We start from the raw sequence: 27,918 nt of genomic DNA, 5'->3' as shown, positions 1-27,918 counted from the left end.
GACAAGTAAAGACCCATCGGCCACGCCTTGTGAGAAAAATGCTTACACCAATACTCGGAATATTCCATCTTGTATGCTTGCGTATTTTTGAAAACTGAGAATCAGAAATTTGCAGAACATCTTCAGTCAGAGACGTAAAAGAAATGTTTTGCCTGTCAATTAAAAACATTTGCTAATATTGATGGAAATGACGACACTCCGACATCGACCTGTGTTCATGTTAAATCTGTAATCAGAGATGGTGAAGTGGAAATATAGCCAAGCGTCACTTAAAAACACAAAAGAACTGGACATGCTATACACTTCTCTTTTAAAATGTATCTGTATTATTTTCACCAATCAAAACACACATAATATATTTTATTATAAAACATTAGGCAATGTTACTTTTGAGATCTGCAATCTGAAGGTGACACCTGTATTTGCTACCAGCATGAAACACCAGAGGAGGACGTTAGAGATCAACCGGACGAACTCCTACATCGTTACCATGACTTACAGGGCATCAGATCTGGATTCAAGCGGGATCCCATCCCGCGGTTCAACCGGGGGCTCTGGGTGTCAGCAGGGGCCTGCCAAGGTTTTTCTCCTTCCAGCACGGAGGCTCTGGGTTTTGCGTCCCAGAGAGGAGAACAGAGCCCCGCTGCCGTTTCCACGACCGCGACTGATCAATACTGAGCAGTCTGTGTTTACACAATGTTCTCCTGCTCCGAGAGACCCTATCTGCTCTCCAAAACCTGCACTTGAGGTCAAGACCCAACCTAGGGGAGGCAGTTATTTCCTTTTTGACTGAAAACGAAGCCAACAGATAAAATAAACCTAGTCCAAATTCCAGGCTAATGACAAATTACCTGGTTTATAAAAATATGTGTCCAAAATATTACTTCCAGGGTTGTGTACAATATAAATTACAAAAATAAAATAGAAAAGATGAAAAAGTTGAGCACGTTTTAGTTCTTTTTCCAACGTCAGCATTCAGCCATCGAGAGCAGTTTGAAACTGTCTACACTGCACCAGGACCTCGGCACATCTCGGCTCAGGAGGGAGGACCCTGACGTGGGGTGAGGTATTTCTACAGAGTTCTGCTGTCTGCAGCCCCGTGGCCTGTCCTAGGTGTGCTCACTGCTCCCCGGTGGAAGGTGGGCATGGCAGGAAGCCCGTCCACACCGACACAGGCTCCCCCCGTGAATGCACGGAGGAAGAACTGAGCAGAAAGCCGGACTGCGGGTGGCACCCGGCTCCACTCACAAAGGGCACCTCACAAGCAGGAGCTTCATGTGCCCTCAGCATCCCCGTGCTGTGTTCACAGAAGCCTAGGGCAGATGATGCATTTTTAAAATTCTCCTTTTTCTTTTTAAAGATAGATTTAGTGAAGTCTTGTTAAAGAATGTATATTAGAGAGAAGGCCGTTTTAAGATGTTTATATACGTATAATGGTAACTTTCTTCACTGTACCATCAGGCCTCCAAAACCAAAACCATCCTAAGCCATATCATAGGTGTTTCTGCTTCAATCCAAGTCAGCATTTCCTCTTGTACTTGAATGCGTCTAAACCTCACAATATAAAACTAGTACTTCAATACTAATTTTGTTCATCAAGGGTTCCAGTTTCCAGTGATAAGACCAACCAATGATACAACTGGTGCAGAGAGAATCATATATTTTAGATAATATTTATAATAAACTTTCTTGTCAAAGTTCCTCCTCAGAACACATTCTATAGAATGTTGACCCAATAGCTTCCAAAACAGTTAAACACAAGATAGGAATTTGTAACAGAATAAGCTCAAGGGATAAGCATTATGAGCACAGGGAGCCAAAATGTGACCATCGTAACCCCATTTCTGTAGTGACACTTCAATACTCAGTAACTTCGGGAACTCTGAATGATTTCCACATAAGAAAGTCTGAAAGCATCAATTTCAGGTGAGCAGTTTTAAATCAGAAAATACTCAATAGTTAATCACTACTCTTGAGGATGCTTCCTCCATAACCTGTGAGGAGGTTTCCCAGAAAACTCATGGGTTTCCCTTAGGAAAAAGAAATGCTCCATGAACTGGAAAACACCACCATCAGAGGTGTCCTGAATCGCCTTGCTTCCTAAAACAGATCCAAGTGGAGGGGTGGGGGGAGGAGGGAGGCGGTTTATGGGGTTTCTTTCAGCAAAGAAAGAAAATCGAGGAAGAACGTTAGGTTGGAAACCGGAAACGCTGCCCTGGGAGATGGTGCCTCCCCCGGGAATGACCCTGACCAGTCTCGGGGGAAGCAAGCGCTCGGAGGAAGTCACTGCTGTTGTCTTCAGTGACCGTTTTTGTCAAATTCTACTCTCGCCTCTAATGGATTCGAGAATTTGCCATTGTGTTATTGACGTGGAGTGTTAGGTGCCTTATAAAGAAGGTGAAGTTTTAGGTGGCATTTTAAATTAATGAGTCCAGAAGACCAGGAGAAAGGAGCGAGGGCAGATTAGGACTGTAAAGGCATATACGTCTTAAGCAGCACAAAACTTAAAATTTTATCATGCAATAAAGCTGAATGTACAGTCATCCCAGACTAAGACAATTTAGAGGAAACAAAGTGTCCATATAGGTCTCTTGGTTTTAGCAGTGATAATCCTCAGCCCAAAACATGACAAATTTAAGAAAAGTTGTATTTTTTTATTCATTAAATAGATTTAATTATATTCCTTCTGAAATACAAAAGATAGAATAAATCATACCATAAAAGTAGGTCAGATACGATAATATGATGGTGGCCAATTAATACACATAAATCTATTTTTCCTGGACAGACACCAAATTACTTAAGAGGATTAAGAGATAATTCTGGAAGCAGCACTACCTGGAAGATTATTTGGCATTTAAATACTGATTTCCAAAGTGCTAGATGGCAAGCCTGAGCAAGCACACGTGGTCACATGCATATATGTCCCAACAGTTACTGAGGATGAGAAATTGTCACTACTATTACCATACAACTTTAAAAAAAAAATCATCTATTCTAATTGCTCACCTGAAATGACCTTGCACAAAATCTCTACGAGTGTGGCTTGCACTTGTGTTCTTCAGACATAGTCTGCTTCATTGTATAATCTAGGCAGGCAATCCTATTGGAACTGAGCAGGGCAAGGCATCGTGTTCCTTACATGCAGAACATGGAGTTTTTTTCTATTTGGTTCCATCAACCCCCAAGCCTTTCAGGCCTATGGAAGCGGGAGTTCCTTCACTGCTGGCGAGCTTGCGGCTCGTGACTTATCATCGGCAACCTTCGAGGGGTCCCGTCGAGGCGTCGAGGCTGCTGTCTGTGTCTGAGGCCAGCGTCTGCTCGGTGGACATGGATGAGATGTCGTTGATGGATGACGACCGGGAAGGAGTGGCGTTGCTGCTTACCGCTGCATCTGTGCTAAGAAAACCAAACAGAATAAAATCTGAGGCACGACATTGCCGCGGGCGCAGGCACTGAGACCTGGGGCCGTCTCTCAGCCCCGGGCTTCTGTGGCTCCCTGGTCTCACTACCAGCATGAACAAGCAGTGAGTCGGCTGCCCGTGCCCACCTTTTCCTGGAGTCTTTCTCCGGGCCCAGGGTCCCAAACGTTCCTGGTCTTTCCCTACAACATTCTCCTTTTCTTCCCAGTGGCTAAACATCGTATCTGTGTATGCGTATAATCATGTTGAAAAATACCTGCCTCTTTAAAAAAGATATTCGTAGAAAATTGCTGAATTTATCCTACAACTATCGGTGTCACAAAAGGCTGAAGCCCAAATAGGGTTCAAGGGTCATCAGACATTTCAGCTATAATCATCAACACTTGGTCCGAGGGAAAAAAGCAGCAACCTTTGAAGAATTCTTTTGTAATAAAAACGGAATGGAAAACAATCAGAGAGGGAGACAAACCATGAGAGACTCTTAATCGCAGGAAATAAACTGAGGGTTGCTGGAGGGGTTGGAGGATGGGGGGATGGGGTAACCGGGTGATGGGCAGTAACAAGGGCACGTGATGTGATGAGCCCTGGGTGTTACACGCAACTGATGAATCACTGAATGCTACATCTGAAACTAAGTATGTACTATATGTGGGCTAACTGAATTTAAATTTAAAAAACCCTGCTAAAATAAAGACTGTATACAAACAAACAGAAAGGAAAAAGTTTAGTGGCCTCTTGTTCATTTTATTTTTGTTTTATACATCCTGAAAACTAACATTTTGGTTTTTTAAGGTACTCGAAACTACCCTGTTTCCTACGGTCCGTATTTTAGTCTGGCTTGAGCAAAAATAAAACATCTGAGCTCCCAGAGGCCAGTACTTGCAGTCTTAAACATGTGCCTCGTTAACCACGGGCACCTAAATCTGTGCTGAAGTTACATAATCTCTAGATGCTTGACACATACGTCATGCTGAATATAAAATTCAAGAGAAAGTATGCAGTGCTGTCTGCACCTCCGTGTGCATGTGCACGGGCTTCTGGGGGGATATGAGGTGAGCCAATAAATATACCTTGGAAGGATTTCACTCAGGAAGCAGGTGGGATCCTACGGACCTGAGTGAACACGACACATGTTATGTCTCCAACAGTCACCCGGGGAACCGACCACCAGGCAGACCAAGTACAAATGTGGGAGAATTGTATGAACAGCTTTCTCAAAAGGAAACCAAATTCCATTGTACTTAGATTTGCACGGATTTTCCTCTGTAACCGGGTGGGGCCGGTCCAGAGAGGGTCACGCACCTTGGCAACAGTTTAAGCTCGGCTCCGTCACCTGCACGCGGGGCTGGCGGGAGCAGAGGCAGGCAGGGGACGAGGACGGCTCGGACGCAGTTGGTTTAGTGCCCGGCGCACCAGGAACCTGCCGGCTGCCGCCAGCACGATGCCCCAGACAGGGAGCCCATCTCACAGCACGAGCTTTCGGACCCAGTGCCCGTCGAGGTGGTACTTCAGGCACTTCTGCCATTTAGGGAAGTTGGACGGGGAAAAGGAAATTGTAACGAAGCTATTAAAGCAATCACTAACCTGAAGGCTGATCTTTGACCACACCGTTCTTGCTTCTCTCTTCCCAGTCCAGCACTTCTTTGTATATCAGCTCTTCAAAAAGAAACGCAAGGTAAGAGGCTCCATCAGTTTCTCCGCATCTCTGAACCCTGCTTCCTAATCAATCAGGACCACTCCAAGGGCACTATGATGCCTTATTTTTAACTGTGATATATGGTTAATTCAATAATACCGTCTACCTAGACCAAAACATCCACGTTTTTGATCCATTACTCTTCTTAACCCAACTGTGAGGGCGGCCGAAACCCCAGGCAGTTCTAAACCCACAAGGGGGTTGTACAAGGGGCAGGGGACCAGCAAAGTGGCTCTCGTGGAGCATTTTAAAGTACTAGACACTTCTGCACTGTTTGCACGTGTTTCTGTCATTACTCGGGATTCTCCAAATGGAGCCGGTATCCATCTGTGGGTGAGAAGCCCCTCCAGACTGGCCAGAAATTAATCCAAATTCCTCAGTCATTTCTTGGCTTCAACCTTAGTTTCCTTGGTTCTGACTTGTAAGTAAAACTAACGACCTACTAAGGAAGCATTAGGGGTTCCTACAATTTCGGTGTTCGTGAACCGAGATGAGAACGCTGCGAGCATCTCCTTGGCCGCGGAGTGTGGCTGCGTGCATCGTCCTGCCGAGCGCATGTTCACACAGGTCCCGGCTCTTCGGGGCCCCGGGGAGAGCAGATGTAATCTGCTTGGGCAGAGCACGTTGCCACCTTTGACCTGCACTCACTGAGGTTCTCAATTCCTACTGATTCTGCTTTTTAATGGAGAATTGTTCTTCGACCTTCTGGTTACGGGCTGTTTGCTGTGGGCTGTTTGGTGGATCTTACAATCTTCAGAAGCAAACAGTATGCGGTTCATACCTGCTCCTCTCTAATTCTGTTATCTAGGGAGTGGGAAGACAGGGGCTAAGAGGGGCTGCAGGGCCTCTAGCCCTTTCCCCTAGAAAGGCTCCCGCTGACAGGCGACGTGCCGCGAGCGAGCAAGGGGCAAAAGCAGCTGTCTTTACCTTTCCACTCTTCAATTGCATGCTCTCTTTCTTCCAATTGGGCGTCGTAAATCTGAGGTGGTGGCTGAAAATTAAATTACATGTGAAGTCAACAGTTAAAAATGTAACGGGGCATGAAGACGGTAAAATCACTGGGGAGATTCTAATCTATTTATCATGTGGCTTTCATTCAATACATGGCTTCTTAAAGGTTTTTCATAAGTGTGACATTACATCACTTTCCGAATCCAAATAATTAGGGAGAAATTAACCAAAAAAAAAAAAAAAAAGGAGCCATTATGGTCCTCTTAATAATTACATAATTTCCAAACAGTCTCAGGGCATCTGCCCAGATGGAACTGTAAAGTAGTAATCACAAGCCCCTTCCTAGAGACCCGCCCTGGACAAGGACCGTGCTGGCTCAGGTTTGCAGTTCTTCATGTTGAAACCCCCCATACCCAATCCCCAGCTCACACTGGACCGTTCCAAAAATCTGCTTCAAAATCACATGTTGATAAATGGGACTCCTTTCATATGAAACAGTGTTCACTGTGGTGGTTAAATCCACAGGCCAGTCCGAAAATGAACCTGCCCCCACGAGGTTATGTCTTATAGCCAGAGATCATCCATGCCAGTGTCGCTAAGGGAAAATGCACCTGAGCGCCGCACTCAGAAGTGGAACCCCCTTGGGAACTCCCCAGGTGCCTCTGGGGAAGGACAGATAAACTTGGGATTTTCAGCAAGTTTCTTAGCCTCTCTGATGGGGTGGCCTAAACAGGGTGTTATAAGCAAAACACAGGGCACAGTCCCGAGGTACACTGAGCGACAGCCCCAGGATGGATGGAAGATCTAAGGAAATGTACGCCCTGCCCTTAGGCACAAGTCCTTCCAAAACAGACGCTTACCGCCTCGGCTTCAGCAGGGTCATACCAAACGGTAATGTAAGGGTGACGTAAAGCTTCGTCGACGGAGATTCGCTTGTCGGGATCTATCACTAACATTTTCGATAACAAATCTCTGGCTTGACTTGCTAGGGTAGAAACAAATATTAGATGAATAAATTAATGCTGAGACATAGAACATCACAGAGATAATGTGACAGTGCAGATAGAACACAGATGTTTTAACTTTGAGAAATATTTGACAGGTTCCAGATCAATCGAGGCTTTTTTCTTTAAGAATAAGCCACCTTCACGACCAATCAGGTTTTCAACCTCGGTGTCTTGCCTCTGGCTCTGGGCGGGGAGGCGGAGGGACAGGGCCTAGGGAAAGGGTAGCAGGTGGATGCAGGCCAAAGGGAGGCTGACACGGTGCCCAGCGAGAGCCGCCACCAGGGAGGACACAGGAACTGAGCTAAGGGCCACCACTGCCCGAAATACAGGCACAGAGCACGGGCAGGCTCTTCTCTTGATGTCCCATCCAAACAAAATTAGAATGGACCTCTTCAGCCATACAGTAATCTCACGAACACCTCACAGATGCCTCTGCTGCATGCCTAACTGCATGTAGTGTTGGCAATATAAACTTAAAAAAAATCTAGAGATTACTTGTTAGGAAAAAACCCAACAAGCTCAGTGACTCACCTAGGTTCCGGCAATTAAAGTTCACATGGGTAGGCAAAGGAGAGATGGGGCTCTTCTGATGGAGGCACAGTTTACCGTGATGTGGAGAGAAATCTATTCTTTTCCTTAAATCACAGTTCTAGTGACGGGAACCGGAGAAGGGGAGGAGGAGCTTTTTGTAATCGAACTATGGGCTAGAATCTTAATTCAAGTGTTCCGTGTACCTGAAAACTGTGTGAATTCCAATTAGCTATAATTAACATAGGAGTCTTTGAGACTGACGCAAACCTCTTCATTTTGACCAAAGGCTTCAATGCGGCCCTTCTGTCGAGGACAGAACTTTCAGGTCGCTAAGCCTTCAGGCTGGCCTGTACCTCACTCTATTTGAGGGTTTCCCCTATTTTATCTCCCCACGTCCAGGGGTGTCCGAACGTGAACCTGAAGAGGCTGAGAGCGGTGCCTAGACTGCGGAAACAGGGATGAGGGAAACAAAGGGCATCTTACTTTTAATTTTGTCTCGTTCGGATTCTGATGGAAATATCCAATCTGGGAAGAGCTCTTCAAACTTGATGCCAGGGTACTTCGGTCTGTTTTCTACATAATTCCTCACAGTCGGCTGAAGTTTCTTCATAAAATCCGCAGACGGCGTTCCTAGCTGCTCAATGACTTTATTCCACTGATCAATATCTAAGGAGTCTCTTGAGGAAAATACCACTGAAGGGCCTTACAGTCACGTTACGTGGAGTAGCGTCATTCAAAGAAGCACTGAAATCCTCTTTCTACCTACTGACAGGTAATGAACGAGGCCATCCCACAGGTGTTTTGAAATGATAGGTAAATACGGCGTGGGTTTCCAAAGTTGAGACTAGTTTTAAAACCTCTGCGCCTTTCTAAACCCTGATCGCAGTTTATTAGACCAATACACTGAGGGATGTATGCCTTCTGCTTCTAGACCAAGAGACCGTTATCATGGAACTGAAGACTACCCATGACAGAGGTGATTAAAGATGAAATTAGCTAAATATTACTTAGGCAAACCGAAATCCATTTTCACACCAAAGAGACTTAGATTCGTAAACTCCCTGAAGTAGACAGACCTGAGTCCTGGGCTCACAGCTGGGGACGCGGAGGCCCCACGGGGTGCAGTGTGTGAGCCCTGGCTCTCCGAGCCCAGGCCTCGTCCTCTCCCACGGGACCATGGGCCTGCCTGAAACAGGGCTCAGACTGACAGCTTTGGGAGGTCACTCTCTTTCACCCGGCACTGACCCGGACCATCACCACAGTGCCCTGGAGTGCATCTTATTTCCTTTCAAAGTCCATGACCTGGGTTTCAGGCTCCACTGTGCTCCTAGCCCGGCAGCAGGTGCCACCGAGCACTCAATCTCCCTTGGCTCTCAACTTACTTGTTGGTAAGATGCAGAAAATACCAGCTTTGCCTAGTTTACAGGGAGCTTGGAAAAACTGGCATAATGAGCTGGAAAGTGATTCTGAGACCGTAGGCAATTATACAAGAGAATGTAGGCCAGAAAAAAAAATCATGTAAACAGCAATGTTTAGAAAAGTTTTCAATTTTTTTTTTTTTTTAAATCTAATGGAGGTTTGTCTTAGAAAAATGCAATCATATCACTGTGGAAGAACCTGGGGGAGCTGAACAGGCTTGGGAGACGGGTTCTGGCCACTGGAGTCACTAGCGTATTGTCCTCCCTCACTCCTGCGTTCCTACGTGCTGCCGAAGCAGGATCGGGAAGCCCTGCTCACCACCTTCACTTCCCACTGATCATCCGAAATAGCCCCTCATCTCTCTGCTTCTGCTCTTTCCTGTGACAGTCTGTCTGCCTTCGGCTCAGCAGCTGGGACGACCTTTCCCAACGTAAGTCAGATAGGAGCCTAGAAACGGGTGGGTGCTCAGTAAATGTCTAGTGTGTTCATGATAAAGGGTCATTTCTGTAGACTAACGGGGGGTGGGGGGTGGGAAGGGAAAGTCACCCCCAACAAGCCTGGCTGGCCTCCGGGTGTGTGCGCTCGTTCCTGTCCCTCGGCTCCCACGGGCCTCTCAGTGGTACTGAAGGGGGACTGAGGCTCGGGGAGGCCCGGACTCCTGTGAGCCCGAGGCGGGCTGGCCGCAGCCCCCTGTCTCTGATGGGTTACTGTGGGCACAGGAGGTCCTCTTCTACCCCAGGTCATGGATCTGAAGCACATCTCAGAGAACTGCAGTCTGGCTGCCAGAATCTTTTTCCATCCTAGTAATTTTGAATCTAATGTTTGAAAGAGTGGGCAAAAATTGCCTTTGAAAAATGGTGTTAGCTCTGTGTATATATTTTGAGAATGACCTCAGGTGGCCTTATATAAAAAACTATTAGTTAACGACATTGCAAGATGTTAGTATGTAAGGTAGGAACTTTAAATTAACTTCATAATGCACCAGAAAGTATCCACAGTTTTTGTACTTTCTGAAGAAAACATTTCTTAATTCAAAAAAGGAAAGGCACAAAATGAATAAGAATTGAGACAAATGAAACGTTAAGTAGATCCTTCTAAATTATTTATCTTTAGACTACATCAACTTTTCCCTTTTAAGCTGAGTCTGTTTGCAAAATAAAGACCTCCTTATTTATAGTTTGGAACAAGTGAATCAAAGGAAAGGCTATGGAAAACTGCTAGAAAATTTATTAGAACAAAATAAAATGCTGTATTTAACTTCACATAAAATCTGTGATGTGAAAAATGTCAAGGAAGGCAAATAAAATGATAGGAACAAAATCTTTTCATTCCATGTTTGTGTTGTAAAGAATTTGTATTATAAGAAAATCACCCTCATAAAATTATAAAAAACTATAATAACTTTAATAAAATACATACAAAACACTGACTACACAGCTCGATCTCCTTTAAAAATAACCATCAATCTGCCAACAGAGACCACTTTAAGCTTTCATAAGGAAAAAACAAAATCAAAGACTAATGAAAATCGTAAGTGGTTAGAACACAAATGAAAAAGGGAATATGTTAGAGTGAAAAATATTAAAGATGGAAGAATATGAGGACCACGATGAAAGAAAGCTATTTTAACTATTATATTGTCTTCTGCTTTATGCTGTATGTCATTAATGTGATTTGCTGACCACAGTATAAGTTAATCTTTTGCATTTTATATTTATTTAGACTTCTCCAGATATGTCACAAAAGAACCTTTTAGATGGATCTTTTAAAAATTTCTACAAAATGTCAGCAGAGTAACAGGCAAGAAAATTAACATATACTGTTCCTCACAAACATTTCCTTTCCATCTCTTTTACTTTGGTCTTATGTAGTGTGCTTCAGTTCTTACTTTGGGGGAAAATATTTTAGTCCATACCGACAGCTAACAAAATGGTATATTAATTGAATGACACAGCAATACTAGCCTATTAAATTTAGACAGAAACTTTCCTTGTTAAATTAACTGAATGGAACTAGTGTTTTCATTTAAATATCAGAATACATTTGACAAAGAGTAAATAAATTTCTAAGCTATTTTTGATAAAATTAAGAACTAATATAATCGGTTTAACGTAACTCTAAACCTCAGTAAAGTCATTGCAGGTAGTCAAGTGAAAAAGAAAACGTAAAACTGAACCATTTGGTTTGTGACACTATTTAACAAACGTAATAAAGACCCCCTTAGGACACACAGTCTAGAATTACAACATTTTCCTTTCGAGCTCCTGCTGTCTTTGGCATTTATGGAAAGCATGGCCGGGAAGGTCCCGGGAAGGATACGGTCAGTGCCTTGGAAAATCACACAACCTTTCACCAGCTCTCCCATGATGCAACCCACTGACCAGATATCAACTGAAAATAAAATGAAATGATAAAATTATGAAGTGCCATGAACAAAACAAAGGTGAGGAAAAGGAATTCTAACAGTGTACTAAACACACAAATATGGAAAAATAAATTGCTAGCTAAGGGTGAGCTCTTTCCACGGTGCGAATGGTTGCTGGCCTCCGCTGTGGCCTTCGGCTTCCAGCAATCTGGGCTTTAGTGCCCAAGAGTCCAGGACTTTACAGCTTGAGAAACAAACAAACCCCCCGAGAGAAGAGGCGCCTGTCCCCACAAAGCTGTGTGCAGGCCACGTGCCCCCCCCCCCCCCCCCCGTGGCCGGTGCTGGGGCTCCCTGTGAAGGATACAGTCTCTTCCTGGGAACAGGACTTTATGGAGGACCATTTCTGCCATGATGCACCCGACAGACCAGATGTCCACTACCAAACACCAGGTGATTAAAACCAGCCGGAGACCCCCATGCAGCTTCCTCAAACCCCCTCCCAACAAAGACAAACCCAGCTTTCGTAAAATATGGACACAACACTTGCTGAGTGACCCTCTGCTAAACTGCCGTGCCGGCAGGACCTTACAAGGCAGGTGTGCTGGTCTGGGCTTCCATGGGGCCCAATGGCCAGACAGAGGGCTATTTCGTGCCCATACTTAGTGCTGGGGGAGGAGCCAATGGGGCCAGCAGGAAGCCACAGAGTGGCGTCTCTCAGAGCGGGGGCACTGGTTACATTCCACATGACCTGTGCAAACTTTCAGACTCTTAGCAAGTAACTGTGATTGAGTTCTTTTCGACAAATTTGTCAGCGGCTAAGTTACAAAGGGCTCTGATATTGTTAGAGTAAGTTAAGTTTTGATGTTAAAAACCCAGTTTTTCACAAAAGAGAATGTGTATTATTCAATTATTACCAAGTTCAAAAATAAGCAAAACCAGGCTTTGGCACCGGAAATCAGGATAATGGCTCCCTTTGGGGGCTGAGACCGAGGAGGGGGCCCGGGGAGGTCTTGGGTACTGCTGGTGTGGTGGGTCTGCACACTTCTCCAAACTATGTATGTTAAACTTGGAGAGATGGTCAAAAATATTCATTTTGAAAGTGAATTTGTAGAAGTGGGTGACTTCTGCCAGTGGAGATATGAGATTAATGATGTCGTGTCTGTGGCCCTGATGACCTGTGTGTGACACAGCCCCCACATGGTGTTTCCTGTGGCTCAGGGGACAACGCTAGTGGGGAGCTGCGGCCACGCGGGAGTGCCGCCTGCACTCACCATTCTCTTTGTAGCCCATGCCCAGGATGACTTCGGGCGCCCGGTAATAGCGCGTCACCACGTACGGCGTCATCATGAAGTTGGTGCATGCTGTCCGGGCCAGGCCAAAGTCAAGGATCTTAAGCGTGCAGTCTGATTTTACTACGATGTTGCTAGGCTTCAAGTCCTAGGGCAGAAATGGTTTAAATGAGCGCAACAACCCAGAGCATGCTAAATGGACAACTTTGCACTGGTAGGGATTTGTGAGGCTGGGGGCTGCGGAAGTACCTGAGTCCTGGGACACCAAGGGAGGTTAGAACTGAACACTGGGATTTTGGAAAACCCGACTCTCAAATTGAAATGAATACAAATCAGCCTCAGCAGTCGGATGGTCGCCCTCATCCCCACGTGGGGAACTTCACGGCATCCCTTTGTTTAAAATCTCCTCAGAGCTCCCATAGAACCCACCTATCCCTCCTCCACACCTGCTCATCCTTCAGTCCCCAGCTATCCCACAGAAATATAATGCAGGCCACACACATCATTTACATTTTTGAGTAGCCATCTTAGGAAGGATAAATACAAACAGATTAGGTGAATTTTAATAATCTTATTAAACCCATTATATCCATAACACCATCATTTTACAATGTGAAGCAACACAGAGAACTTATTAATGAGATAGTTCACATTCTTTTTTTGGTAGTGTCTTTGAAATCCACTGTGTATTTACAATCAGAGCCACATTCTGAGTGCTCGACGGCCCTATGTGGCTCGTGGCCGCCATACCGCTCAGCACGGGGCTAGAATTCTCCGACTTGGCAATCTTCAAAGGGCGCCCTCTTCTCTCAGAAAAGGAATTCCACGGTCACCAAGCCCACCCACCGCACACACCACCCGGGAGGCACCCCCACTCCCCCCTGCCAGCACCACTTCCGTGACCAGAGACCCTGGCTGTGTTCCCAGCTCTCAGAGCCCAGCCTGATACAGCGTGAACACACTTGTCACCCGCCCCTCGACCCCGCACCCTGGACACGTGAACACAAGTTCCACGGTTTCCTCCCTGACAACCCTCTCGTCCCTGGACCCTTCCTCAGGCCACAGGGGCCTGACTTCCACCTGGGACGGCAGCCTGCACACGCGCCCTAGAAACTGCCTTCTCAGCTACCCCATCTGTTGTCTTCACAAGTCACGCCGAGCACGGGAGGACCTGGGAGGACTCGGTGTGAGGTGTCAGGCCCAGCACCTGACTAACACTTTCCAAGGGCGCACGCGGATGGGCGCATGCAGGTGTGCCTCCAGACAGTTAAAACTTACATCAGCTAAAGTTATGTTTCATTACTGCTGAATGTTCTCACCTTCCTGGATTCGGCAGAAATATGTAAGGTGTGAAAAACGCAATGAAAATTCCAACCGATTTCCAAGCAGATGCCCCGGCCTCGCTGGCCACCACCCTCTCAGACATGTGTCCTGATGTGGGGGAAGCCGGGGGAGCACCCCACCCCTCAATAAGCCCCTCACGCACACCAGCGACCCTGCCCTGTGAGGAGGCAGTCACGCAGCTAAGGCAAAGAACCAATTTGTTTTTAGCTTCTTTTTTTAAAACCAAGACTATGGCAAGAATAGGCATGTTAGAATACAGATTGCTAATAGGTGAAATAATGCTCAACTTTGTGAAGAAAAGTTTTTTTTAAATGTCCAAATGACAAGGAACTATTTTTGGTCCCCTGTGTGGCAATGAGGAAAAGACTGACAACATCCAGGGCTGGCCAACCCAGAGCCTTCCTGACGCTGTTGGCTGGGATGTCAATAGGTGCTTTCTTTTGAGAAAGCTGATTTCTTAAAAATTTGAAATGTCTTTACTTTGCCAGCCAGCAGCCCCTGAAATCCAGCCTGACCTGGATCTAAAGCCACAGGGATAAGGGTTAGTACAGCAGCTCGCCCCCGGCCGGCTCAGTGAACCGCACAGTGAGGTAGAACACATGCCTGTCTCCAGCCCCTTCCACCTGTCCGAAAATTCTCCTGCGTCGATTTGGTTGGATTTGGTTGGATTTGGTTGGAAGAACCCCCTTTACTGCCATCTGCTGGAAAACTGTGATAACAAAATGCAAAGCCGGCTGTCTGCGCTGTGGACAGCGGCCCCCGCAGGCCAGGGAGAGGCGCTGGCCTCGGGGCGCCTGCCGACAGGAGAGGCTGAAAAAGGTCCCGGGGCTCCTGCGGGCTCCCCACTTCCCCGGCGTTCTGTCCTCAGCCTCCACACACGGCCACCGGCAGCTTTCCGAAACAGACTGGACTTAGGGCTTCCAGGTGGCCGAGGAAAGACAGTTCTGCCCCTTCAATGCTTGAAGAACACCCCCAACAAGGAAAACAAGAAATGGACGTTAAAATACAAAGGACACGCGAGCTTGGGGCTTGACCCACAGAGTGAGGGATGGCTACGAGAGCGCAGCGTCCCTGTCACGGACAAGAGTGTGTGAAACATGTGTAGCCAAAGCAGGGCCAGAGCAGAGGAGCAAGGGGCCCAAGGCCCCGGTCAGTCCTCAGATCGGGGCCCACTGACTAAAGCGGCGTCCTAGCAAGGAGGACCCTGCACATGGTGACAAGCATCCGCTGCTTTGATTTCCCCGCTTCTGCCCTACAGGTACCCGCAGCCACTCACCTGGGTGACTGGACCCTGCGACCGGAGGCTAAGCAGTTGTCTGCAGGACTATGGGAGCCAAGCTCTGAGTGGACCCTGAAACTCGGCGACCCAAGCACCATCATTCCAGCTGGGTGACGATGACACACTGTGGAACCCCATCTCACCGCTGTCCGTCTCACCTGTGCGTGAACGGTTTCTGACCCTCTCCCCAACCAGAACGGAAGAATGCATTCGCCCCGTCAGCGGCTTCACGCCGCACGGAGGCCTTACCAGTCTGCTCTAGCACTTCTACCGCAGCCAAGACAGCAGCTGCAACCAGGACTACGAGCCGCTTCGGCCTCAGTTGTCCACATTCCCCAGGACCACCTAGTTTCCTCCAGCGCTGGACTGGGAACTCAAACTGAGCTACAACACGGAGCACCGTCCTCACACTCCTTGAGTTTCGATGGTGGTACTAAGTCTTCTATCCTTGCCACCTCCGCAGGGATCAATCATGTTTCTGGCTTATCTTGAGGGGACAGTTTCATGTTTCCTCGGGGCCTTCACCATCGCAGGCCAAGGAACCAGCGCAGGGGTCACTCCAACTGCCAAGGGTACCTGTCCCAGTCACACGCTCACGAGACTGGGGAGATGACTGCCAGGTGGCTGGGTCTGTGGACCCCGTTCCCGCCCCGAGCCGCCGGAGTCTGACCCCTCAGCTATGAAGGTCTGGGTCACATGTCATGGAGACCTGCCAAGGTGACGGCCGAGGGCACGGACAGTGGAGAGGGGCGAGTGAGCGTCTGCTGTGGCCCGGGGAGCAACTGCAGGGACAGGAGCTACGGCTTGTGGCCTCCCTCTTCTCAGTCTCCCCTTGGGGAGCAGCGGGGAGCTCCTCCCGACCCGTGTGGCTCTTGGTCAGTGGTGGTGTGGGGCAGGAGCCCATCCCTGTGAGACATCCGCTGGTGGGCGGCTCATGGACTGTGCGGTGGGCCAGGCTCTCTGAGAGACGTACCGCAGCCTGTGGCTCTGCCCTCAGCGCCTCCAAGGGCTCAGAGCCCTGCTGCCTCCCCCTGCCTCTCCACCCCCTGCAGACCCCTCCTTGGTCCTTCCTCACAGGCCGCCTCCCAGTACGGGTCTCGCACGTCCAACCCCATCCTGGCACACTGATGCTGCCCATGAAAAGCCCCACGCGCTCTCTGGGGACAAAGAGCGGCAGAGAGGCAGGAAATGACTTGGCTGAGTGCAGTACATTCCAACCTCGGTGAGTGGCCCGAGCAAGATAAGGGGAACCACGACGCCCAGGAAAGGCTCAGGGTGAAGCAGGGGTGGGACACTGAGGGAGGTCTGGGAAGGTCCATGTAAAGGTAAAGGCAGACCTCCCCAGCTCCACCCCAGAAGAAAGGCCTGGCTGGGCTCCTCCTTCACTCCTACGGGCCCACATAGTCTAGAAAAACTAAAATCAAGATTCCAGACTTGGGTCTCAGGCACATTAGCAACAGATAGGCTGGTACGAGGCACAGGAAGGGCATGGGTGAGGGGCCCAGCCTGAAGACAGGGCTCCGTAGCAGAGGGCTGCATCCCGACCCCACCACATACAGCCTCTGACACCAGGCATTCTGGGCATTCTGGAAGAAATATTACAAATTTCCCAGAACTCTATGCCATGGCCTTTCAGACTGAAGGGGCATCAAGTGCCCACCACAATTAATGAAAAAATTTCCATATCAAGGCATATCTTCATAACAGTTCAGAATGCAAGAAATAAAGAACCGTTTTTACAAGATTCCAGAGATAAAACACAACAGGGCACTTGCAAAGGATCAGGAATAAGAATGGTATTAGAAAGCTCAAAAGTCAAACTACACCACACTAAAACAGGGTACTGCCTTTACAACTCAGAGGGTAACTCATTTATAACTAAGAATTCTATATCCAACCAAACTATGAATCACGTGACAGGCAGGGCAGAACAAAGAGTTTCAGGCGTCCAAGGCCACAAAAAAGTTTGCCTCCCATGCACCACTTCTGGGGAAGCTGCTGGAGGATGTGTCCCACCAAAACAAGGGAGTAAACTGAGAAAGACAGAAAGAGGTCTGGAAGCAGGTTAAGGAAAGCCCCAGGGAAATGCCAGGGCCGGGCCCAGGATAACCCATCTGCATCAGGTACGGGGCAGCCAGTCCCGCTGGGGAGCAGCGCTGAGTCTCCAAGAACGAGATCCCACCGACGAGGAAACAGTGCATCCCCTGCACACGCTGAGGGGAAACCTAGACCCCTGGCAGAAAGCTTCGCGTTAACTCAGCAAGGAGAGCAGAGAAAACTCCTTGCTCCTTGAAAAACAAAACAATGAAGAGCACAATGCAAACAAATAAATGACAAGTGGCATTAACTCCAGGGACAAAAAGTTGAAGGGAAAAGAAATTCTATCATAGTGTAAACAAAAGGCTGTGAAGGGGAGAGCGTTTAGGTGTCATGATGATAGACAACACGCCATCCACACTGGTCCAAACCTGATGACACTGCAAATACCTGGAGGTCAGAGAACGGGAAACGTGGTGGAGGGAGGGTCTGGGTTGGGGAAAGGGAGCTAAATTGGTACCTTATGCCCCAAACTGAAAAAAAAAAGGCCAATGGATAAAAATCTAATATTACTTCAAGGGATGGGGATAAACAACAAAATAACAGCTAAGAGAACCGAGTTTGCTTCTGGGGAGGGAGAAATTAGAAGGAGGACGTGGGAACTCTGTTGTTTAAAAAAATATTTGTAGAACTATTTGATCCTTGATTAAAATAAGGAACAAATCAACCAACTTGTTCAGCGAGTTGCAGAACAATTACAAACAAGGGGACCCCCTATTTGAAAAGTATAAATTGAAAAGGACATAGGTACACACAGATATGTTGGTTGTAGCGCAGTCACTATGAAGTCTGGGAGGAAATACCCAGCTGCTATCACCAGCCACCCCCAGGCAACAGCAGAGAGCTGGAGGACTTTCTCTTCTTTGAAGTTTTTGAATCATATAAGGGAAAAAGTGGTGAGACTATTGGTGTTTTGTTTTTCAAATAATTAAATTTTATGTTTAGTATGAAAGCATTTTAATAAGCAAAACTGAGAGTGTGTATTTTGTGCATGGCGTTGTATATGGGAGAAAGGACTGGAAAGGCTCACGGACAACCGTCCACCCACTAACGGGCTCTTACAGCTCATCACCTCTTGGGCCCTGGCCGGGTGGGTGGGCTGCGCCAACGGAGGCCTCTCGCTATTCGCTCTATCTCCCTTTCCCACAACCAGCATGTGGTACTTTCACGAGTAAGCATAAAGCCTGGCAGGCCCACGAATGTGTGAACGGGTAGAAGACAAGAAGGGGGAGTGGCAAGGCCTGGTGTGGTGGTGGACAGGATGGAGAAAGGGTCTGTGGATCATTTGTTCCAGTGTGCTGGGCAAAGCAGACACCCCTTTGGACTCTCTTTGACATTCTGGTCAGCAGGAGTGGGACCAAGCTTGGGACCGAATATTCCCTAACATGGGCACGTGTGCTGTATCCCTGAAAAGGTTCCCAGCAACGGCAGGATACTGCTTCCCCACAAGTCTCTGGGCCCAAGAAGGGAGAAATAAGTAAGACAAACCATTTTCCTTTACAAAACTGATAAGGCTTAACATAATCAGGCCTAATAATAATAAGGCTGGAAACTTATTCTAAAGTGTGAATGTAACACAAAATGTATTTAAGAGCTAGGAAGAGTGTCTTAATTTATATAATGGCCTGTGAAAATTTTTGAAAGAGAAACAGAATGATATGTTGGGAAATGTTTATTTTTAATTTAAAAAAATGGGTATCATTATGCTAAGTGAAAGAAGTCACTCAGAGAAAGACAAATACCATATGATTTCACTCATTTGTGGAATTTAAGAAACAAATGAGCAAATGGAAAAAAAAAGAGGGCGAGACAAACCAAAAAACAGACTCTTAACTATAAGAGAATAAACTGCTGGTCACCAGAGGGGAGGTGGGTGGGGGGGATGTGGGAAACAGGTGATGGGGAGGAAGGAGGGCACCTGTGATGAGCACTGGGTGGTGTATGGAAGTGTTGCATCACCATTGTATGCCTGAAACTAATATTACACTGTATGCGAACTAACTGGAATTTAAATAAAAACTAAAGAAAAAAATGAACAGTATTATTTTAAAAGGAAATTTGTCAACAGAATCTATATTATTTTAACTGGACACCTGGTGGCAGCAAAGGCCGTATTTTAAGTAACCGCACAGGCTCAGGAGCTGGGTGCTTACTGGTGTGCAAGGCCCCAGGTATGCTGCCCAGGCCTGCGGGCGTTGGGGTCCCAGACCTGAGGCTCATGGCCAGGGGCAAGGGCAGCTGGGTCCTCTCTGGATTGGCGGGCTGTGCGGTTGCGCCCAACATTTCCTGGCACCTAACAGATCTACTGCACCATCGAAAATCTCTCTATTCTTTTCTCTATGAATAGGCTTCATTGTTCTGGTCTCACTATCTTTCTGCCCACACAGACTGTGGTTCAGAGAAATGACAACTTCTTGATGTTGGACTATAATATCTAAAGACAGTCTGTCGACAAAATTAGTATGGTAATAATTTAGGGAATGCTAAGAATGTTTCCAACACAATTCTATTATCTCTGCCTGTAGTCTCACTCAACATTTTAGCTGTCAAAGAAAATTCTATCAAGGCGTTCTGCTTGCACAGTGATACAAGTCAAAAAATAAACAAAAACTCATAAAACCAGCTTGGAGAATTACACTGTATCTCACTGGTTTTTAAATGTTGCAACTCGGTCATTCAAATCCCAGTTTAGTGGCTCAAGACGCCCACCCAGGACCATTCCAAAAGTTCCCACCAGGGGGGCCAGGATTTCTACGATTCTAAGAAATAGATATTTGGGCCATAGTTTATGTATGATTTCTCAAGCAATGGTATCATTTACTACTTAGCCTCTAACTTTTCCCCACCCCAAACCTAAATTCCTGCCTCATTAAAAATGGGATTTCAAATATGGCAAATATATTAACAATTAACAAATAGATGATTCTGGGTAAATAACATTTGGGAGTTCTCTGTTCTATTCTTGTAACTTTTAAATTTTAAGTTACTTCAAAATGAAAGGTTAAAAAAAAAATAAGTTTCCTTCTGCGGCATCAAACCGAGCAGCTCAAGCCTGCATCCAGAGCGGCTCGTGTGGGCTCGGGCAAACGAGGCGCTCCACAAACGTCTTCTAATCTCAGTGGCATTTGGGAACTCAACACGACCCCATCATTTCCTTGGATTCTGGATACTGGCAACTTTTTAAAAAATACTAAGTTCTTCTGTACCTGGAGAATCATGATAAGAAAATGACTGTGATTTTAAAAATAAAACTGACGTGGCGTCACTACTTACTCTATGAATGATACCAGCTGAATGCAGATGTTTAATACCACAGAGCATCTGGTAAAGAAGGTAGGACATCCTTTCATGGTCCAACTCCATGTGAATAACCTGACATAAGTTAGCATCCATTAATTCCATAACCAAATACCTGGGGGAAAAAAAGATCAGCCATGTACACATAAAAATCACCCAAAATTCCTTTATGGTTACTAAACTCTTATATTTATATGAAACAGTATAACTTACTACTTAGTTACTGCACTGGCTAAAATAAAAAAAAAGATAACTTGTTTTCTCTAAATATTTATAAGGTATCTTGTAAAAAAAAGCAAACATATAATGGAACTTAGAAGTTTTCAAAAAAAAAAAACCTATCAACGTGATGTATTTCAAGTTAAAACAATTTTTATATCACAGTAAGTAGAATCTCAAATATTCAAATTCTCTGAAATCTCCCTCCTTCCCTCTCTCTTTTTCTTTCTTTCTTGCTATTGGGTCATACTTACCAATATAGAAACCATGCTGTTACTTCTCTCATGTTAAGAAAATGTTTGACCTTCTGCCCCCACCAGCTATGCCCCATATTCTTGCTCTCTTTGCAAGCAAAACTCCCCGAAGAGGCGTCTGTACTTGGCATCTCCAATTCTTCTCCCACTTTCTTTGAAGCCCTCTTCCATGGGGCTTGTGCCCCACCACTCTGCACTGTCCTCGCCAAGGCCCCCGATGACTTACTTGTGTGTCGCTAAATCCAATGGCCCGTCCTACGGTCCTGGCTGGTCGTGCCCTGCTCCTCTCCCCAACTCAATGCTCGGTCCTTGGCCTCTTTCTCTTCTCTGACTATCACAGTCTTGGTGATCTCCTCTGGTCTCTGGTCTCAATACTTTAAACACCATCTGCAGACCGTCAACTCTCGAATTCATACCTCTCACCCAGACCTCTCTCCTGAACGCCAGGCTCATGTATCTAACTGTCCACGTCCCAGGCCTACCTGGGTATCCAAGAGGCATGTCGAGGCCCACGTCCAAAACTGAGCCCCCAATTCCATCTCCCCCTCCAGTCTGCTCTGCCTGTTGCCCTCCTCGTCTCAGCTGGCAGCACCTGCAAGGGACTCAGGCCAGCACCAGGCCTCGCCCTCAGCTTGTCCTTCCTCACACTGCAGTCCTCTACAGTGGCTCCCCCTTCAGGACAGTTTCGGCCTCTAGTCTCTCCCTTTAACTAGTACCCTCTGGTCTAAATGCAACCACCATCACCCCTCCCCTACATTGCTGCAACAGCCTCCTCACGGGGCTTCTGTGTCCCCACCCCTGATGGTGGGTTCCCAACACAGACACTAAAGTTATTCTTTGAAAATGTAAGTCAGGGGAGCTCACTCCTCTGCTGAGTCTTACTGCCTTGCCCTGGAGTAAAAGGCCTCGAGGCCCAGGAGGGCCTGGCCCCATCACTTCTCCGAGCCCACCCTCTCCTCTCCTCTGCTCCCCTTCTCCAGCCACACTGGCCACTTACGGCTCTCAGAGCACAGCGGGCACGGCCCCACTTCCACTCCTTTGTGTGCCCGTTCCTTCTATCTCTATCCCACCTTCCCTCAAATAACTGTAGGACCAACCCCAAGCCTCCTTCAAGGCTTTCTTCGTCCCCGGTCCAGTGAGGTCTTTCTCCACCCACCCTGCTTAGGATGCACCAGGCCTGACCCCTAAGCCCTGGCATTTCTGATTCCCTAACCCAGCTCACTTCTTCCAGAACACTTGCGACATCCTTATGATGGTGGCACTTCCTTACTTATGTTAACTGCGTATCTTCTCTTCTCTGGCTTTCACAAAGCTCTAAGAGCGAGTGTGACCACCTGCAATTCTTAATCATAAAAGGGATCTTTGCCTGTTTGGGTCACTGAAGTATGCCAAGTCCCAGAGAGTGCCTAGCGCACGAGTGGCAATCAGATATTTGTTGAACGAATGCACCAGTCAATTTAGGATGACTTGGGCATTATACTTCAATATGGTAAGTTAATATTTTATTGTCCGGAAGATAATTCTTTTTCAGATTTTGGCATCGCACAACATATAGTGTCATAATGATTTCAAATAATAATTATAAACACTATCATCCTGGCTTTCAGGGGGACTGGAGAACAACATTTTATATTTCAGCAGAGCCAGTCAACAGCATTAATGATCACCGTCTGCTCCGAAGAATTATTTTCAGTCATCATTTATCAGTTATGGAGATGATAATATCTAGGCACAAACAGTTGAATATTATTATCTATCTTCCTTAATATTTCTCCTCCACAGAAAAAAGTGGCTAAATATATTGCTACCTACATTTCCTAAGTAAAAAAAGCAATTTTTCCTTTCTAAATTTTTAGCCTTTGATACATACTGCATTACTGAGTTAAAGTGATACTTACACATCTTGAAATTCTTCTAGAGTCTTTTGTGGTGTAAACACATTTAACAAACTAATTATCTGAAAAGAGAAGATTTATTATTCCTCAGCATATCAGGTAACTCTACTTAATTATAAAAATTAAGTTGAACATTAAAATGCATTAAAATTGAAAAATCATAGCAGAGTTCAGTATTTATTATTGTTATTAGTTTTACCAAAACATCCTATCACATGGTATTTGAGAAAAGTTAAATGATTAGGATTCTCACCTTGGAAATAAGATGTACTTTTAATCAAATCACATTTTATGTGTCTCTAGTGACTTATTATGACAGAATTTTAACACATAATGTCTTTCAGGCTTTGAACATAAAAAGGTAGAACATTACGGATAGAAAAACACTAAAGCAATATGTTAACTATGAAAACTGAGATACGATCTACAAATTTCTCTAGTTTTGAAATATGAAAGCGAAACATATATTTCTAGTATGATGAAGATGAACCCCTCAGTGTTACGTATTTACTTAAAGAGGGTTCTAGAAAGGCCTCTACCGCAAGGCCTTGGTCCTGGCACCCCAACAGTTAAACAATGAGTCCCACCACTTGAGCATCAAGCACACATCCTCAATCATTTCAAATGACCAAGGAAAAGATGAGTGAGAATATAGGACTGGGGTGGCTGGCTAACCAACTGCAAAATAAAACCGGATCCATACTTAATCTTCACATCAACTCCAAGTGGAACAAAGATTTAAATGTAAACCATGAAACCACAAAACATTAAAATGTGGATAAACATTTATGTAATCCTGGCGTAGAAAAGCCTTTTCTAAGCATGACAGGAAACCTAGAACATGTGTCATGTTAAACCCAAACCAAGACCAAAAAACCAAAAAACCAAAAAACAAAACAAAACAAAACAAACAAAAAAAAACAACCCCCAAAAAACCACACACACACACAAAAACCTAGTATGGCAAAAGCAACCTAAATGAGGTCAAATGGAAAAGAAGTGAGGGTTGATAGCTTTAATATACAAAGATCCTCTATAAATGCATAAAAGAGACCAACAGCCCAAGAGAAAAATGGTCAAAGGCCATGGGAAACAAATTCTTTAAAAATAAATGGCTAATAAAGTATGGAAAGAAGTGAACCTCACAAGTAAGAATAAGATATCATTTGTCATCTCTCAGATTGGCAAAGTACAACAAAAAAATCAACAATATGTACAGAGTACTGGGGGATTCTGAAATAAAACACATTCTTAGATACTTTTTTTTTTTTTTTCCTCAGATAGTCTTAATGAAAGTGTAAAATTGGCAGTCTTTCTTAAGGTCAATTTGTCAGCACATATTAAAGCCAGAAGTGTGTAGTATAAGCTTTGGCTAAGAAGTTCACCTGGACAGGTGGGCAAAGATGCATGTACAAGGATGTTCATTGCAGCACTGGTTATAATAGCAAAAACTGGAAGCAATCTAAATATCCAGTAACAGGTGACTGTTAAATAAATTATTGTGCATGTGTACTATGAAATGTATTTGAGGTCCAGAAACATTCCGTGAGGGAGAAGGCAGGATGCATGATTAACATAGCTGATCGTGTTCATATATGTATGTACATAAGAATGCTCCCAAAATGTTAATGATAAAGATCTGAGGAAGTCAATGATTTTTGCCTTCTTGTTTATATTGTTTGAATTAAAAAAAAAAAAACATACTTCTGTGTAACCTGAAAAAAAATTTAAATGTATAAGTAAAATAAAGCATGCATTGGAGAAATTAAAAACAAACTCAAACCACGGACTCAAAAGAATAAACCTATCTTAGTTTTGTATGTAATGTCCCTTCACCAGACAGAGCCAGCATAAATGCTAAAACAAAGGGAACCACGTGGAGTTGAGTGTAGTCTTAAATACTCCTCCCCCACAACAAAAAAGGGGTCACAAGGGGTGCTCTCCAAAGCCCCTTTCAGACATAACATTTTATGATTTTTTAGAACATGGCAAGGTTATCAAAATCGTGCTCACGATAATGCTGAGACCAGTAGCGGACATACAATGGGCCTCCAGAAATTTTCTGGAGAAATACAATTTCTCCTTGAAATTCACAGTGCTTTGATTTCTGTGAGATGCCAAGCACAGCCATCTTGAATATCACATTTACTTAGAAATGCAATGTCGGTGTGTACAAGGTAAAAAGCTACTTTATAGAACAATGTTTTTCTAAAAAAGTATCTAGTTGTTTCTCATTTTCTTAGGTCAATACTGTTGCCATTTTTTGAAACAGACATGGTGAAAATCAAATGATTACAGGGTTAATGGATATTGCTGTCGGACCTAGACTGGACCATGATGCTTCTTGCTGACTTCAATTTCCCCAATGCTGATTAAGAATTTTGTCAAGAAAATAGAACCACTTAAATAGTTCCTGTTACAGCTAGTTTACCCGAGGTCTGAACTTAATTATTTCCAAAGACCCACAAGATGACCACACCGTGCACCACGTTATACAGAGGAAACATAGACATAACTTACATTTTTATGATTGACACATTTTAAGAGGACGAGTTCACGGTAAGCTCTCTTTGCATGAGTTTGATTCTGAAAAGGACGGCTTAGTTTCTTGACTGCAACATTTATCCCAAGAACTGTATCAAAAGCAGCACTATAATCAGGAAATACAATAAGGGACCCATTAGGATGATTCTGGAAAAGACTGCAATGCACAATGTCCGTTCAATGCACTCCCTTTTTTTAAATGAGTAACAAATAATGAAATGTCTTTCTGCTTGTTTCCACGAGGTACTGCTGCACATGAAGAGCCAGGCTGAGTTGGCTAAGGGTGTGGGAGGGACTGACCACAGGGGCACAAACACGGCAGCTGCAATTAGGATGCACACTGACTTCTCCTTATGTGAGTTGAGATTATTACGTTCAGAACCAAGTAATTTAATACAAATCACAGAATACAATATAAGTATAATCTGGCATATCACCACGGAGGAAATGGTTGAGCTCATAAGAAATGGATACAACAAATAGAAGCTCTGATTGTGTTTTTCCCAGACAAAAGAATCTAAAAAAGAAAACAGAAGCCTAAGATCTCAGCTCATGGTAAATCCCCAAGATACAAAACCCCTAATGTAAGCAATGGCTATATATAAAATTCGACTAGAAATAACTCCTTGTACTACTATACTAAGAAGAAAAATCTTGCAGGGGCTGCGTTTCTGCCATCTCAAGTTCCCAACTGAAATTCATTGTTCCTTTTTCCTCCAGAAAATAGGACAAACTGAGTCGCCTGATTGTGCATTTCTTACAAACCAGTACTAATGGTACTAATATTGCCCTTTGGTTCCTCACCAGAGGTTAAAAGCTGCTAAAGACCACCTGAGAACCGAAGCACCATCTACAATATTGTTTCTATGTATTTATTCTATTCTGTTTGTAACACTGTTTCCACTCATTCACGTCTATTAATTTTTTCTTTCTTTTTTTTTTTTTTTTGCCAACAAGCCTCACCTAATTCAATCTGTTTTAGATTGAAGGCTAGAAACCCCATGTCACTTTGTAATTATTTCTCTTTAATTCAGGTCACATTACGTGTACATGTATACACATATGTAAATCCACATACCCATATGCAAATGTACCAGTCACATGCATTATAAAATGTTAAAGATAAATCTATTTGTGCAACAAATAATATACACACGTGTATTTGTACCTACATTTATTTCTCAGTCCTAAGAATTTGAAAACAGATACACCTTTTTTGATCTCAAAAGTTTTTGTCCAAAATGAGCTAAATGGACTTAATTCTGAGCCTCTGAGTGGGACACACTTCCACTCCTAGTTCCAACCCTTGGAGCAACCACCTGCGATTATTTCTGGTTTTAATTCTTGTGGTCCCTTCTCAACTCCAAAGAATATGCTTCTATCACTATTTCCTCATGTCTCGACTTCAGAAATTGTCTATCTACTCCCCAAAACTGAAGATTTAGTCACTTTATTGAAACCCCCAACTCCTCCCAGTTTTTTGCTCTCGTGTTATTTTAAACTTTTCCCTTGGTTACCTTAGTAACTTTAAACAACGTGCCTAAACTTCTTGTTCCATCAACTTTCCAGGGAACCTCCGGACTCCCAGCGTGTAAGACAAGACCGTCACCTTCCATCTCTTTGGCCTCCAGCGCTCTACTCATTTTCCCTTCCTCCAAACTCTGTCTCAAATGGGCAACCTAGAGGACACATCTATGTGGTCCCTACAGCTAAGTCTTCCATGTTTCTTCTTTCGGACGTGTCTAAACATTGAAAACCAAGACACAGAGAGTGCGTACGTGCACAGAGGTCAGTGTTCCTAATCGCGGAGCCGGGATGACATTTCATTTTCTAAGGATCAATGACCCTTGTAGCTGCTCACAAGAGAATGAGATTGTTTCCAGCATCGAAGTCAGATGGATTTTCTTTTCTTACATTCCATCAATTGCTCAAACATCGTGTCCTTTTAAAGCTGTTTGACGCTTAGACCATGACTTTTCTAGCTTTTCCACCGTAAGTTTCTAATAAGCATTTTTCTTCTGAAGAGAAGAAAAATACCCCTTTCTGCGGCCTCTCCCCAGCACTTCCTACATTCTTGCTCACATTATCGTCTGGAGTCTATTCCATTCTTTTTGACGGTATTTTTTCTTGGAGCTCCTTTCAAGGCCTGCTGCACAGCTACCACCCTGGGATTTCTCTTCACTGGCCTCCATGCTTCTGGTCGTACATGTCCTTGAATTCTCTTTCTTGGTGGAGTACATCCTCAAGGAATTTCCTCAGAAAAAGTGCATGGAAGATAAATGATCTCATTCTGCCCTCAGCCTCGATTG

The 27,918-nt window shown here is 45.0% G+C and overlaps 1 protein-coding gene across 4 annotated transcripts in view; it reads right to left on the bottom strand.

The window, feature by feature from the left end:
• Nucleotides 1-210: 210 nt before the first annotated feature.
• MAPK9 (mitogen-activated protein kinase 9) overlaps nucleotides 211-27,918 on the bottom strand; it is a 52,268-nt gene continuing 24,560 nt past the window's right edge. The window contains exons 3-12 of one of the 4 annotated variants that reach the window (XM_032395684.1): nucleotides 25,586-25,715; nucleotides 23,069-23,127; nucleotides 20,674-20,812; nucleotides 12,663-12,828; nucleotides 11,756-11,827; nucleotides 8,091-8,273; nucleotides 6,930-7,054; nucleotides 6,046-6,109; nucleotides 5,007-5,078; nucleotides 211-3,394 (exon numbers count right to left, since the gene is read on the bottom strand). In XM_032395684.1, the coding sequence (XP_032251575.1) occupies nucleotides 3,252-3,394; nucleotides 5,007-5,078; nucleotides 6,046-6,109; nucleotides 6,930-7,054; nucleotides 8,091-8,273; nucleotides 11,756-11,827; nucleotides 12,663-12,828; nucleotides 20,674-20,812; nucleotides 23,069-23,127; nucleotides 25,586-25,715 (1,153 nt within the window). In that variant the 3' untranslated portion in view covers nucleotides 211-3,251. Of the gene's footprint in view, nucleotides 3,400-5,006; nucleotides 5,079-6,045; nucleotides 6,110-6,929; nucleotides 7,055-8,090; nucleotides 8,274-11,345; nucleotides 11,418-11,755; nucleotides 11,828-12,662; nucleotides 12,829-20,673; nucleotides 20,813-23,068; nucleotides 23,128-25,585; nucleotides 25,716-27,918 lie in introns of all 4 variants that reach the window. The other 3 variants (XM_032395683.1, XM_032395685.1, XM_032395686.1) reach the window with 3 other exon arrangements.

The sequence above is a fragment of the Phoca vitulina genome, unplaced genomic scaffold (assembly GCF_004348235.1).
Source record: "Phoca vitulina isolate PV1807 unplaced genomic scaffold, GSC_HSeal_1.0 scaffold87, whole genome shotgun sequence".
Taxonomy (NCBI): domain Eukaryota; kingdom Metazoa; phylum Chordata; class Mammalia; order Carnivora; family Phocidae; genus Phoca; species Phoca vitulina.
This window is presented reverse-complemented; position numbering and strand designations above follow the sequence as displayed.